We start from the raw sequence: 13,499 nt of genomic DNA, 5'->3' as shown, positions 1-13,499 counted from the left end.
TGGGTGGAGATGGAGCAAAATGTCAAAATATATCTTTAGATCTGTTTCTGAATGAAAAGGCTCGTTAGAGACTCAGGATGGAGAACGAGTGGATCAGAGGAACAATGAGAACGTGGTCAGCAGTATGAAAGGAGCTGAAACTGTTGAATTCTGTAGGCGGGGCTACTAAACCACAAGAAGCCAGACTAATATATAATGATCATATGTTTCAGGGTCAAACAATGAAATCAGTCACAGCTCATGACGTTTACAGATTCTTACAGCTGAGAGATGAGAACATTTATAAGACACCATCTAAACTAGAGGACAAGTCCTATAAGGATTCTGTCTATAAAGAACGAGAACATGAATCTAATGATAACAGCTTGGACATCAGAGAAGAATGAGAGCTGGAGGTGGACATCATTAGATCAGATGAAGAATGAAACATTTAAAGAGAGATATAAACTAACAGCCCAACATGGAGGGGATTAGACTGGACGACACTCAGTACAACTGATCTATGCTGGAGGGAGTGTGGAGCGGTGGGTGACTCCACCCATTTATTCTGGGACCGCCCCAAAAATACAGGATCTCTGGAAGAATATTCAAAAGGAGATTAAACAGGTTTTTACATTTTGGGTATAATTCCTGACAGATAAGAGGTCTGAATATTTACTGAGTATTCTGCTGCTGAGGGTAAAAACGACAGTAACAGCCTGTGAGTGTAACTCAATGACACAGAGTAAGACATGTGTTCATCATGGAGAAGATCACAGATGGTCATTATTAATACAGAACTCTAGTCACCTCCACCTTTACCTTTACTTTACTATAACAGGGGGTTTCTTTCCTTGTAGTTTTTCTCATGTGTAAAGTACTTGTACTCTGTATTGTAGTTTTTCTCATTTCTCAAGTACTCATACTCTGTATTGTAGTTTTTCTCATGTGTAAAGTACTTGTCCTCTGTATTGTAGTTTTTCTCATGTGTAAAGTACTCGTCCTCTGTATTGTAGTTTTTCTCATGTGTAAAGTACTTGTACTCTGTATTGTAGTTTTTCTCATTTCTCAAGTACTCATACTCTGTATTGTAGTTTTTTCTCATTTGTAAAGTACTCGTCCTCTGTATTGTAGTTTTTCTCTTGTGTAAAGTACTTGTACTCTGTATTGTAGTTTTTCTCATTTCTCAAGTACTCATACTCTGTATTGTAGTTTTTCTCATGTGTAAAGTACTCGTCCTCTTTATTGTAGTTTTTTCTCATTTGTAAAGTACTCGTCCTCTGTATTGTAGTTTTTCTCATTTGTAAAGTACTCATACTCTGTATTGTAGTTTTTCTCATTTGTAAAGTACTCATACTCTGTATTGTAGTTTTTCTCATTTGTAAAGTACTCATACTCTGTACTGTAGTTTTTCTCATTTGTAAAGTAATCATACTCTGTACTGTAGTTTTTCTCATGTGTAAAGTACTCATACTAACGTGGAGTACTGGTCAAGGCTAATGGATGAAGATGAGGATTGGACTTATGGAAATATGAAGTACAAGTACAAGAATACTGACTGATATTTACAAAGTCAACAGGAAAGAAAAGACTTTTAAAAGAACTTCAAACAAGTATAACTGGATATAATATACATTGGTGTGTTTGTTAAGTTTGTGTTCAAATAAAAAGTCAGTTCCAAAAAATAATAATAATGTCTTCATCCTTTGTTTCATCATCCTCTTCATCCTCTTCATCCTCTCTCTGACAGTCGTCTCTGGGGAATCAGGAGGTTGTGGCAGCGTCATGAAACATGAAATGGTCCTGCAGGTGGACAGCAGGTGACTGCAGGTCTGGAGCTCTGTCCGTCATGATATTTAGACCCTACCACACTTCCCTTACATTGACAGATGTTCATTCTTCTGAACACTGAACTATTTATCACTGAAGGATGTTTATTCCTGAGCATTACGCTGATTACCTGAACACGTACCTGTAGAACAGAAACAGGGATTAGAAACAGTAGAAACCTTCAATGACGTCAGAGAACAGACTGAAGGAACCCAAGGATCCACACAACTCAGACAGCAGCAACACAACGAATATGACAACAACCACTCAGGTGAAAATCACCTGACGTTAGTGTTCTAGGGGTAATGATGATCTAAAAGCTGTTTTATTTTGAAATGCTGGGCAAGAAACTCCAGCTCTATTAAAGAAATAAAAGCCTGTTATCTTCTTCTCCAGCTATTGTTGTTCCTTCGTTCCTCTGAAGATGAAGCTTCCAGGGTTCAGGTCTAATCTGAGTCTTTGTCTCTAAAATAAATCAGATCTTAACATGTGAGAGTCTTTCCATCTGGTTCCAACATCTGGATCATGTCTCCAAGTCAACAAGCAGCTGTTGATGGTTCTGATCCAGCGGTAGGTAGAGATCCATTAGAGACAGCAGCTGTGACCACATGATGGTCCTTCCATCCAAGGCTCTTAAAGGTCCAGCTCCATCATATCTAAAGACCTCAGTGGACCAGATCATCCCAAAGTTCAGGTCTACTTGTGGTTCCTAGAGGTTCTAAAGTAGAATGGGAGGTAGAGCCTTCAGCTATCAGGACCCTCTCCAGTCTGGGCTCAGGAGGCAGACCCCCTCAGGACTTTGATAAAGCTGATAGCTAGAGCCGGACTGAACCGTCTCGTAGTTCAGGTTCAGGTTCTGGTCCTGGTCCTGGTCCTGGTCCTGGTCCTGGTTCAGGTTCAGGTTGTAGTTCAGGTTCTGGTTCTGGTTCATGTTCATGTTCAGGTTCATGTTCATGTTCTGGTTCATGTTCAGGTTCAGGTTCAGGTTCAGGTTCAGGTTCTGGTTCTGGTCCTTGTCCTGGTTCAGGTTCAAGTTAAGGTTGTAGCTCATGTTGTAGTTAAGGTTCTGGTTCTGATTCTGGTTCTGATTCTGGTTCAGGTTCTGGTCCTTGTTCAGGTTGTAGTTCAGGTTGTAGTTCAGGTTCAGGTTCAGGTTCTGGTTCTGGTCCTGGTCCTGGTCCTGGTTCAGGTTCTGGTCCTGGTTCAGGTCCTGGTTCAGGTTCAGGTTCAGGTTCAGGTTCTGGTTCAGGTCCTGGTTCAGGTTCAGGTTCTGGTCCTTGTTCAGGTTGTAGTTCAGGTTCAGGTTCAGGTTCTGGTCCTGGTCCTGGTCCTGGTTCAGGTCCTGGTCCTGGTTCTGGTTCAGGTTCAGGTTCAGGTTCTGGTCCTTGTTCAGGTTGTAGTTCAGGTTCAGGTTCAGGTTCTGGTTCTGGTCCTGGTTCAGGTCCTGGTTCAGGTTCAGGTTCAGGTTCAGGTTCAGGTTCAGGTTCTGGTTCAGGTCCTGGTTCAGGTTCAGGTTCAGGTTCAGGTTCAGGTTCTGGTTCAGGTCCTGGTTCAGGTTCAGGTTCTGGTTCAGGTTCAGGTTCTAGTTCAGGTTCAGGTTCTGGTCCTTGTTCAGGTTGTAGTTCAGGTTCAGGTTCTGGTCCTGGTCCTGGTCCTGGTTCAGGTCCTGGTCCTGGTTCAGGTTCAGGTTCAGGTTGTGGTAAAGCGTCTTTAAACATGTTTTGTTTCTGACTCTATAGTTTATCGACAGACTGATCAGCTGCTGCAGCAGAAACAAGTAAAAACAAAATCAGACTTTTATTTGTTTTATTTATTTGCTTCTCTTTCTAAAGCCAACGTCTTTTAACTGACTGTTAGAAACACGTGAATCAAAACAGAACAAACTTGGTCCATATTTTATGAGCCAGCGTTTGAGACAATAAAATGAAACTAGCCTCCATCTGAACCGTCCTGGGCTGTAGAGGGGGAGGGTTCAGGCTTCTTTTGATTGGCTGGGCGTTATGATAATGAGGCCGTCTCTTTGTCCCGGGGGGATTCACACCAACGTGGTTTTACCAGATTTCTCCAGTGAGGGTTGTTGGAAATGTGATTCAGGAGTCTCGGGGGAAATAAGCTCATGCGACGTGTCGCTTGAGGCCAAGTAATATCCTCAGCCGCTTAGACGGAGCAATAATCTCCACAGGGCCCAGCCGAGGGACGCCTGCTGTCCCCGGGGGACGTCTGCCAGCGTTTATGAGGCCATTGTCAATATCCTCACACAGATGGTGGACAGCAGAGGACAGGAGGCCCCGCAGCAGAGACACGTCTAGCCAGCCACGCTAACAGCACTGAGCTAAATGTCAATATACAAACCTCCTCTAAGAGGTTTTATTATCTCTAACTGCTCCTCATTGGTCCAGCACAACACACGCTTTTTAAATCCCTTTAAAGTCATAAGTATTAAATAATAAAAGGGTTTTCAACATTTCTTCATAAAATGACTTAAAACATCCTGAAACTGACAAAGAAGCCGACCAAACACACGAGACAGAAATATTAGACTGTGTTGTGGAAGGACCTGAAGCAGCAGTTGATGTGAGGAAACCCACCAACATCTCAGAACTGAAGTGGTTCTGTTCTGAGGAATGGGCTAAAATTCCTCCAAGCTGCTGTAGACCACTGATCAGCAGTTACCAGAAACATTTAGTGACAAGGAGGTCACAGTAGATACTGGAGACAAGGAGGACATGATATGTAATATTGGCTCATACATGATGAGTTCACATTTAATGTATTAAGGTTTTTTTCTCATTATCTTCTTCTGATAGAGAGAAAAACATCAGATCATCAGACGTTTTCTATTATTATGACTGTGATGACATTTCTCTGCTGCTGAACAAATGAAAACCTTGAACATGAAGTTCATGTGTCTGCTGCCCCCTGCTGGTAAGAAACAACATCAGCAGGAGGAGTCTGTCATTAATTCATTTTAGATAAATGAGAATCCAAGACAAAGACAAAGAGAACCCAATGAACACACGAGACAGAACCATTAGACTAAAGTGAGCCAATATTACATATCATGTCCTCCTTGTCTCCAGTATCTGCTGTGACCTCCTGGTAACTAAATGTTTCTGGTAACTGCTGATCAGTGGTCTACAGCAGCTTGGAGGAATTTTAGCCCATTCCTCAGAACAGAACCACTTCAGTTCTGAGATGTTGGTGGGTTTCCTCACATCAACTGCTTGCTTCAGGTCCTTCCACAACATTTCTATTGGATTAAGGTCAGGACTTTGACTTGGCCGTTCCTAAACATTCATCTTGTTCTTCTTTAACCGTTCTTTTGTAGAACCACTTGTGTTCTTGGGCTCGTTGTCTTGCTGCATGACCCAGTTTCTCTTCACATTCAGCTCATGGACAGATGTCCTGACATTTTCTTTTAGAGCTCACTGGTAGAATTCACAATTCATTGGTTCATCAGTGATGGACCATGGTTTTATCAGTAGGTGGCGCTGGCGTCTTGAACACTGCAGCCACTCCACATAACAAGACTCTGCCTCAGGTAGAACCAGATAACAGGTGAGTCCAAAACATTTCAGACATTGTGAAAAACTGAAAACCAGAAGAAGTGTTTCTGTTTGATATGAAAAGAAGCCGTTGCTGTGACGACGACACACTATTAGATGAACACTGGAGCGAGAGCAGGAGGTCCAGCTAGCAGCTAGTCTGAAGCTAACATGCTAACACAACACAGGATTCATATTTAGTTTGAAGTGAATGTGAAGCAGATGAAACATGTTTCAGAGTGAAGGAACAACAACAGCAGCAGGAGGACAAGATAACAGGCTTTTATTTCTTTGACAGAGCTGCAGTTTCCTGCCCAGCTTTTCAAAATAAAACAGCTTTCAGATCATGTTTACTGTGTTACACTCTCAGCATCTGTTCTCAGGTTCAGGTCTACCTGTCTCCCCCATCGGCAGGTGTCTCAGACTCCGCCCCCAATGGGGAACAGCAGGAAACCGCTGAAGGTGCTGAGGCGACTCTGGTCAAAGATGCTGTTCCGTGTCCACATAGTGATCCAGACCCGGTCTTCCTGCTCCAGCTCCAGCGTCATGCTGTTGGAGGCGCTGCCGTGTTGTCCCCTCGTGTCGAAGATGGCGAACATGTTCTGGTCGTTCTTCATCACAGCTGCGTTCAAGGACCCTGAGCTTCCAACGTTACCGGTGAAGCTGATGTAGTAGAGTCCTCTCACAGGGGCAGTGAAGACACCTGCAGACAAAGACCAGGGCGAAATAAGTCCTGTGTTAGAGGAGGACCCGAGTCCAGGACTGAAGGTGTTCTACAGGCGCACAGAACCAGGACTACAGTCTGTCCCATGTCCAAGGTAAACACTGACACTTCCTCCAGCTCTGCTACTAATAATATTTAACTTTCATTGATTCTTTCTCTGTATTTAACCCAGAGCAGTGTGTCCACCCAGAGCAGTGTGTCCACCCAGAGCAGCGTGTCCACCCAGAGCAGCGTGTCCACTCAGAGCAGTGTGTCCACCCAGAGCAGCGTGTCCACTCAGAGCAGTGGGCTGCCACCTCCTCGGGGCACAGGGGGAGGTTCTGGGGGTCGGGCTTGCTCATGGGACAGTCATGAAGTTAGGGGGATGGACCCTAAAGCTGCTCCTCTAACTGCTGTGACCGGTCCTGACCAGGTGAGGCGTACCTGTGTCTGGGTCGTATGCGTTTCCGATGTTTGTCGTCACCCTCTGGAACACCAGCGGGGTGGCCTTTTCAAAAGGCCCGTGATTGGTCCATTCTGTGGTGTTGAAGAGGGAGGCGGAGAACGCCACCTGAGATCTACCTGCAGGACGTCAGAGGGTTTCATTAAAACACTGAACCCAGATATCAACATGTCTGACAAACGTTTGGACTGAGGACAACGTCCACTAAACATCATGTCCATCAGACTGACCTCTGTCCTCCCTCTCCTCCAGCGTCTTCACTCTGGCTGCCAGCTGCTTCACCAGGACTCTCAGATCTTCTTCTGTCCCTTCATCTTCATGTCCTGGTGTGATGATCTGAGCCTGGAGCCCAACCAGGACACAGCCCAGCAGAACCAGCAGAACCAGCAGAACCCGAGCAGACATCACCTCTATTTGGTCGAAGTGAAGCAGAGGAAACTCTGTGGATGAAGCTTCAACAGCATCTAATGGACTTTGATCTGTTATCTGTCATTAGAGGCGGTTCTAACCTGATGGACTTTGATCTGTTATCTGTCACAGAGGCGGTTCTAACCTGATGGACTTTGATCCGTTATCTGTCATTAGAGGCGGTTCTAACCTGTTCTCTCCCAGAATGATCAATATATCACAACAGTGTGTATGATGTGTTCATCTCCACGTTAGCTTCATGAACTCTGGACCCGACCAACAGCATGGAAACATTCATGGTGTCATGTGTTGTGTTGTAACGTCATCATCATTATAGAACTAATTATATCCAGTTCTAGCTGCTAGTTGGACTGATACTAAGAGTAAAGCGAGCTAGCAACACAGCAGCAGGCTAACGTAGAGCTACTATCCATCCTCTTTGACGACTTTTAGGATGTTTTGAGTCATTTTTCAGTGACATTATCAGTTGGTGTAGTTTTTGTTCTTGTTTTTATATAATAATATATAATGATATGAACACGTGGGGGAAGGAGAATAGAAAAGTATAAATATACAATATGGAAAATAAAATGTGGAATGGACGTGAGGTATATGGTGTGTTAATGTTCTGACTAGGTTCTAAATCTGTGTTCAGCTGATTTAAATGAAGGCGTACCACAGGGTTCTGTATGAGGACCTCTTCTTTTTCCATTGTGGATGGTTCTACAGCTTCATTCCTACGAATGGACTGAGATAAATGTCAGTTTCTGTGCAGCAGCTTGAAGACAGAAGGTCTCACAAACTGGAAAACCTTCAGAGGAGCCTCGACGTCCAGATGACGACTGGCGCTCTAAACATCTTTAGTCCAGAACTGGAATCTTCAGCTGGAAAACATCCCATCTGTCCGTCGACGCCGGCTGGACTGGTTCAGGTTTGGTTGCAGTCATGAAATATTTCAGTCTGAATTCACACAAACATGTTTCTGAGACGTTACAGTGGTGAAGACTCCACAACCTTTCTAAACTGATGATTGAAGGGGACGTGTTTGTCTGGAGGGGGTTGGGCTTAAAGAGCAGAGAATGATGGATGTGATCTCATTACTTTAATTTCCTCTCTGTGCTTCATCTTTATTAACGTCACAGCCGCCGATGATCAGACCTCCAGGAGGGAGATCAGGTCAGCCGTCAGGGGGGTCGGTAGGGTCAGGGCCTTGCTCAAGGGCGCGCTGGCAGGATCAAACCTCACTGGGTCATTAAAGTGTCTCATCCTCTCATTTCATTCAGTTTGAACACTGGAGCATCTCTTCCACAGGTCATGTTTGTCAAGTGAATATTGTTGTGAAACTGATTTCTGCCAACATGATGAAGAAATCACTGATGCTTACTCAAAATGTTGTCCAGGTTGACCAAGACAAAACACCACCAAGACACCAAACAACAAAAGAAAACAAAAACTCAAATGAGAATCAAAAAGGGCTGAAAAACACAAAGAAGAAAAATTATTTCAACTCTGAAAACTAACAAGACACAGGAACAAGGATCTTTTCAAAGTAAAACAGGAAGTAAACTGAATATTACATCAGGGTCACGTTCAGGAAAGACATCGTCTGCTTTAATAAAGAACAGTTTATTATAATGTGAAGTAAAGACAGAGTCTGTTCGTCCTCCATCAGCCCCGACCTCCTCATACACCATGAGTTGATTCTAGTTCTGATTAGTTTCTAGTTTAGTTTGGTTCTCAGCTCCAAGGCCAGATCAGTGTTCACACCTGGACCTGTTTAACCTGGACACTAGAGACCAGATCAGTGTTCACACCTGGACCCGTTTAACCTGGACACTAGAGACCAGATCGGTGTTCACACCTGGACCCGTTTAACCTGGACTCTAGAGACCAGATCGGTGTTCACACCTGGACCCGTTTAACCTGGACTCTAGAGACCAGATCGGTGTTCACACCTGGACCCGTTTAACCTGGACTCTAGAGACCAGATCGGTGTTCACACCTGGACCCGTTTAACCTGGACTCTAGAGACCAGATCGGTGTTTACACCTGGACCCGTTTAACCTGGACACTAGAGACCAGATCGGTGTTCACACCTGGACCCGTTTAACCTGGACTCTAGAGACCAGATCGGTGTTTACACCTGGACCTGTTTAACCTGGACACTAGAGACCAGATCGGTGTTCACACCTGGACCTGTTTAACCTGGACTCTAGAGACCAGATCGGTGTTCACACCTGGAGCTGTTTAACCTGGACTGTAGAGACCAGATCAGTGTTCACACCTGGACCTGTTTAACCTGGACTGTAGAGACCAGATCAGTGCTCACACCTGGACCTGTTTAACCTGGACTTCAAATCTGAATTGATGAATGTGATGACAAGAACCAGAGAGGATCATGGGTAATGGTTGATTTATTTGAGACAGAGACAGAAGGAAACCAAACCAATGAGCTGGTAAAGACATTATCACATCATCTCTGAGTCCTTTCTCTACAGGATGAGTTCTGAGCGTCAGAGTTTGGACGATGGCCTCTTCTGATTGGCCGGTGCGAGCGGCGAAGGTCGACCCCAGAGGCGGAGGCGGCTGACTCCACCGTCTGGAGCGATGATGAGACGGACGTGGCTGACGGGACAACTCAGCTTCAGCTCTGCTTCACCGTAGTGATGCCGGTGATGAGGACGCAGCTGCAGCAGAGACAAAGATGACGGTGACCAATATGAGTTAATGAAAGATATCTGAGTGGTGGTAAACACTCACCTTCTGAGGGGGAAGGAGGACGTCCCATTTCCCACAATTCCACCTGGTCCTGGTGCAGTCGGCCTCCTCCTCAGGGGTCAACGAGCACGCCTCGATCCTGCAGGAGTCCGGGAAGTTACCTGGACGGAAGAACACAGAAAACCTGAGTTTGATTTCAGAGGAAATGAAACTCCACCTTCGTGACGCGTCTCCACCTTTGAAGTGGTTGGTGTCGACTTCAATGTTACGGATCAGTCCGGGTTGACCGAGACGAAACACCGCCCACTCCCAGCCCGGGACCTGCAGGATGCCCCGCTGGTCTGCCTGCAAGACAACAGCCAGGGAGGCATTTAACACAGATCACGTTTGTGTTGTGAGGCAGCGTCGACAAAAGACAGGAGGACAGAGAGGACACTGGGTGGAGTCAAGAGTGTGATGTTGGACCATAGGGACGTGTTTTAGACAGTCTGAGGACGTCTGGAGACATTTATGAAAGTGAGGAAGTTTTATTAAAGTTGTTTCTGGGTCATTTTCACGTTCTTGTGAAAGTGTTGTTACTTCCTGTTTAAAGGACTCAAACTTCCTTCTGCTGTCTGCGTTCAGACCTTCAGTTCTTTGGGTCGGTCCAGTCTACGGGCTGTTTCCCACCCGTCGGCCATGTTGGCAGCTCGCCCAAGTCCTGCCAGACAGTTCATCAGTTCATTAGTTCATCAGTCAATATGACACTGTTAACACTGTACACAGCAAAATAAGAATAAAAGCCCAATGCACTGATTATTTGAACTGATTCCAACCAATCATGTTGCGAGGATGCCCAAAGTGGGCGTCGCTGTAGCCGAGGCAGACTCCCCCATTGGTCATGGCCACCAGGTCGACGCTCTGATTGGTGGAGACAGACGACCAGTCTCTCTGTCCGACGCCGTACGCCCTCAGTCTGGCTATCCCACCGTCTGAGGACACACACACCTTCAGCACTGTAGTGTGTATTTATGGGTGTGTGTGTGTGTGTGTGTACCTGGGTACATGTTGAGGCGCAGGTGTGTTACTCTCCTGTTAAAGTTGACTCTGAAGTAGTTGTGGCAACAGTCTGAGAACCCCGGCTGCAGCGCTGACACACCCACCAACTCTGGCCACGCCTCCGAGCCCAGCTGTCAATCAAACCAGCATCAGCTCCAGGTCACATTTATCAAACGCCATCCTGTGTTGCCATGGTGACTAACGCGACGGTGACCAGTAACCACGGTGACCAGCTGGCTGTCAGTTGTTTTGTTGATCCTCTGACCGTCTGCGTTACCTTGGCGACAGCAGCCATCTCACTATCGGAGGCGGCCATGCCAGTCCGGTCTCCCTCCTGTGTGAAGCTGGGCTGCTGGTCTGCTGAGAGAAGGGGAGGAGCTACATCAGTGAAGCCCTGTAGTGATGATGATGATGATGATGACGATGATGATGATGATGAGTCAGAACAGCTGGTACCCAGACAGCCGGCCTGGATGGAGACGTAAGGCGAGTGGTTTCCCGTGAAGAAGGACGTGTCCACATCGAAGCCGTAGATCCGCCCCGGGACACCCAGCTGGACGATGCACCAGTCGTGACCTTCAACAACAACAGGGACCGAAAAATATAAAAGTGTTTATGACAAAACACAACTAACCACAACAAGTTCAGACTGTTACTCAGTGTGGAGGAATTACAACCAGTTTTATACACCGTCCTCTATTTTCAGGGTCTCATGGGTAAATTAATAAATAAAATGTTAATATTTAATACTTATTATTATATTAATAGTCCTTTGCAGACAATGACTGTCTGAACTCTGAACCCGTGGACGGAACTAAAACATAGGTTTCCTCCTTTGTGCCCCGGGCTACGGGTAACTGCAGTACTCTGAATTTAGGAACATAATTACAGACAAATATCTCTTAAAATATGACTGATAACTCTTATATAAGGTTACTAGTCTACAGTAAACAAAGCATAATGTTATACTGTTGTACAATACGTCTCAAATACAACTTTAAATTACAGCCTTGTCCCTTGACTTGGGTAAATCGTATCATGTTGATACAGATCTGTGTCTGTGTGTACAGACGATGATTGTCTGAGGTCTACAACCACTGGAGATCACTCAAGAATGAGTTTCCTTCTTTGAGATGCTTTGCCAGGTCTTTACTGCAGCTGTCCTCAGTTGGTGATTGTCCCTTTAGTTTTGTCTTCAGGTAAAACACAGTCAAAAACGACTCAACCTCTGCAGAATATTCTTCTTCTTTACCTTCAGGAACTCCTGGGATCCATTCACAGACTGTTTCGTGTCATTGTCCATCTGGACTGTGAAGCATCATCCAATCATCTTCCTTCATTTGTCTGAATCTGAGCAGACGTCTGAGCAGACCAGCAGCGGTCATTCTGGTTCAGGTTGATCTGATCCTGATCTACAGCTGATCTGGATCTTTACATGTGGTTTTAGTCTAATCCGGTCTTTCTATTGTTGAGGTTTATGAATCGTTTCCATCATGTGTTGAACCCTCAGGTCTTTATAGTGACCTTAAGTTTGAGCTAAAAGTCTAAAATAACAAAAGGTTTAACGGTGTCAGTGTCCAGACATAAATGGACTACTTGGTTTGCACTTCAGTAATGTTTATGTTACTATTGGATTGACATTTATAATCTTAAATAAATATCCGTCTGGACCATAAACATCACGTGTCAGCAAACATTCTCTCTCTCCACTGATAACTCAGTCAACTTCTGTTAATGTTGACATCACTGAAGATTGATTTATGATACCACAAACAACTGAACATCACTGAGCTTCACTAACCAGGGATCCTCTTCCTCCTCGTCTCCCATCCGTCCATCCACTTTCCAAACTCAGTGAAGGCAGAGGAGATGAACTGTGGCGGCTCTCTCTGTACCAACACACAGAGTTAACAGGGAAAGATGAAACCTACAGCTTTAAAACATGAAACTATAGATTTGAAAGGCCTCAGAAACAGAGCAGGGAACAGCAGCAGATAAGACCTGGCTGATCCTATGATAAGACATGACTTTATGACTGATTACTGACTGATAGGACTGGTACTATATATGATCAGAGTACCTTCAGCAGGTTTTTAGCAGGAGCGAACCATTCGTCTGTAGCAAAGACAACCTGTGAGAACAACAAGCATGTGTTACTAGTGAGCAGAGCAGTTCATGAGAGAGGATACAGCATCAACACAGAGTTTCCACTGAACTCATCAATACTTTAAAGTCATGATATTATGTTTTGATAAGTACTGTGAGTCTGTGAAGGTTCTCAGTCCTTTAGATCGTGGTATCAATGACCTGTTCATCACTGTGGCACCTTTATGATCTTTTTAGTAAGTACAGGTCCAGAGTTCAGACATTTTCTTGGTGCTGTATATTTTTATAGCTGCTGTATCTGATCATGTGCAGGTAGCAGCTGACTCACCTTCCCTCCAACCGTCTCACAGACCAGATCATTAAACTGCAGGAAGTCCAGCTGTGCTGCCTCCTCTCCCGACGTCGTCCTCTCTGCCATGCTGAGCTTTTCCTGGAGTTTCTACTGAAGACGGAGAAGAAGTCGCTGGTTGAGCTGAAGCCTGAAACCAGAGGTGATTCTGACCTGGAGATCAAAGTTCATCCACTGAGCAGCTGTTTGTTCACACTGTGTGTGTCTTCATGTGTCTGTGTGGATATCTTTATTTTTATTGCAGTCAGATATTTCTTTCTTTTCTCCTCAACAGTTTCTTGTAGTTTTAGAGTTCAGCTAGAGAAGATTAGTTTTAGTAAAGAATTCAAGTTGTGTCTTTAAATATTCATCTATATCTTT

General features: G+C 44.9%; 2 protein-coding genes across 2 annotated transcripts; both read right to left on the bottom strand.

The window, feature by feature from the left end:
• Positions 1-5,773: 5,773 nt before the first annotated feature.
• On the bottom strand, positions 5,774-6,925 carry LOC311509706 (complement C1q tumor necrosis factor-related protein 3-like; the record flags this gene model as incomplete). Its single annotated transcript, XM_084575129.1, has 3 exons — positions 5,774-6,057; positions 6,502-6,639; positions 6,751-6,925. The coding sequence occupies 3 exons, from the start codon at positions 6,923-6,925 to the stop codon at positions 5,774-5,776; spliced, it is 597 nt and encodes a 198-aa protein (XP_084431255.1).
• A 2,516-nt stretch (positions 6,926-9,441) lies between these two features.
• On the bottom strand, positions 9,442-13,208 carry allc (allantoicase; the record flags this gene model as incomplete). The annotated part of the gene is made up of 11 exons (XM_084575127.1): positions 9,442-9,615; positions 9,689-9,807; positions 9,883-9,991; positions 10,273-10,346; positions 10,462-10,617; positions 10,683-10,815; positions 10,962-11,041; positions 11,141-11,260; positions 12,486-12,573; positions 12,765-12,815; positions 13,119-13,208. 11 exons carry the CDS (start codon positions 13,206-13,208, stop codon positions 9,442-9,444), a joined length of 1,194 nt encoding a protein of 397 aa, XP_084431253.1.
• Between the last annotated feature and the right edge of the window lie 291 nt (positions 13,209-13,499).

The sequence above is a fragment of the Chelon labrosus genome, assembly GCF_963514085.1.
Source record: "Chelon labrosus genome assembly, contig: SCAFFOLD_142, whole genome shotgun sequence".
Classification (NCBI taxonomy): Eukaryota; Metazoa; Chordata; class Actinopteri; order Mugiliformes; family Mugilidae; genus Chelon; species Chelon labrosus.
This window is presented reverse-complemented; position numbering and strand designations above follow the sequence as displayed.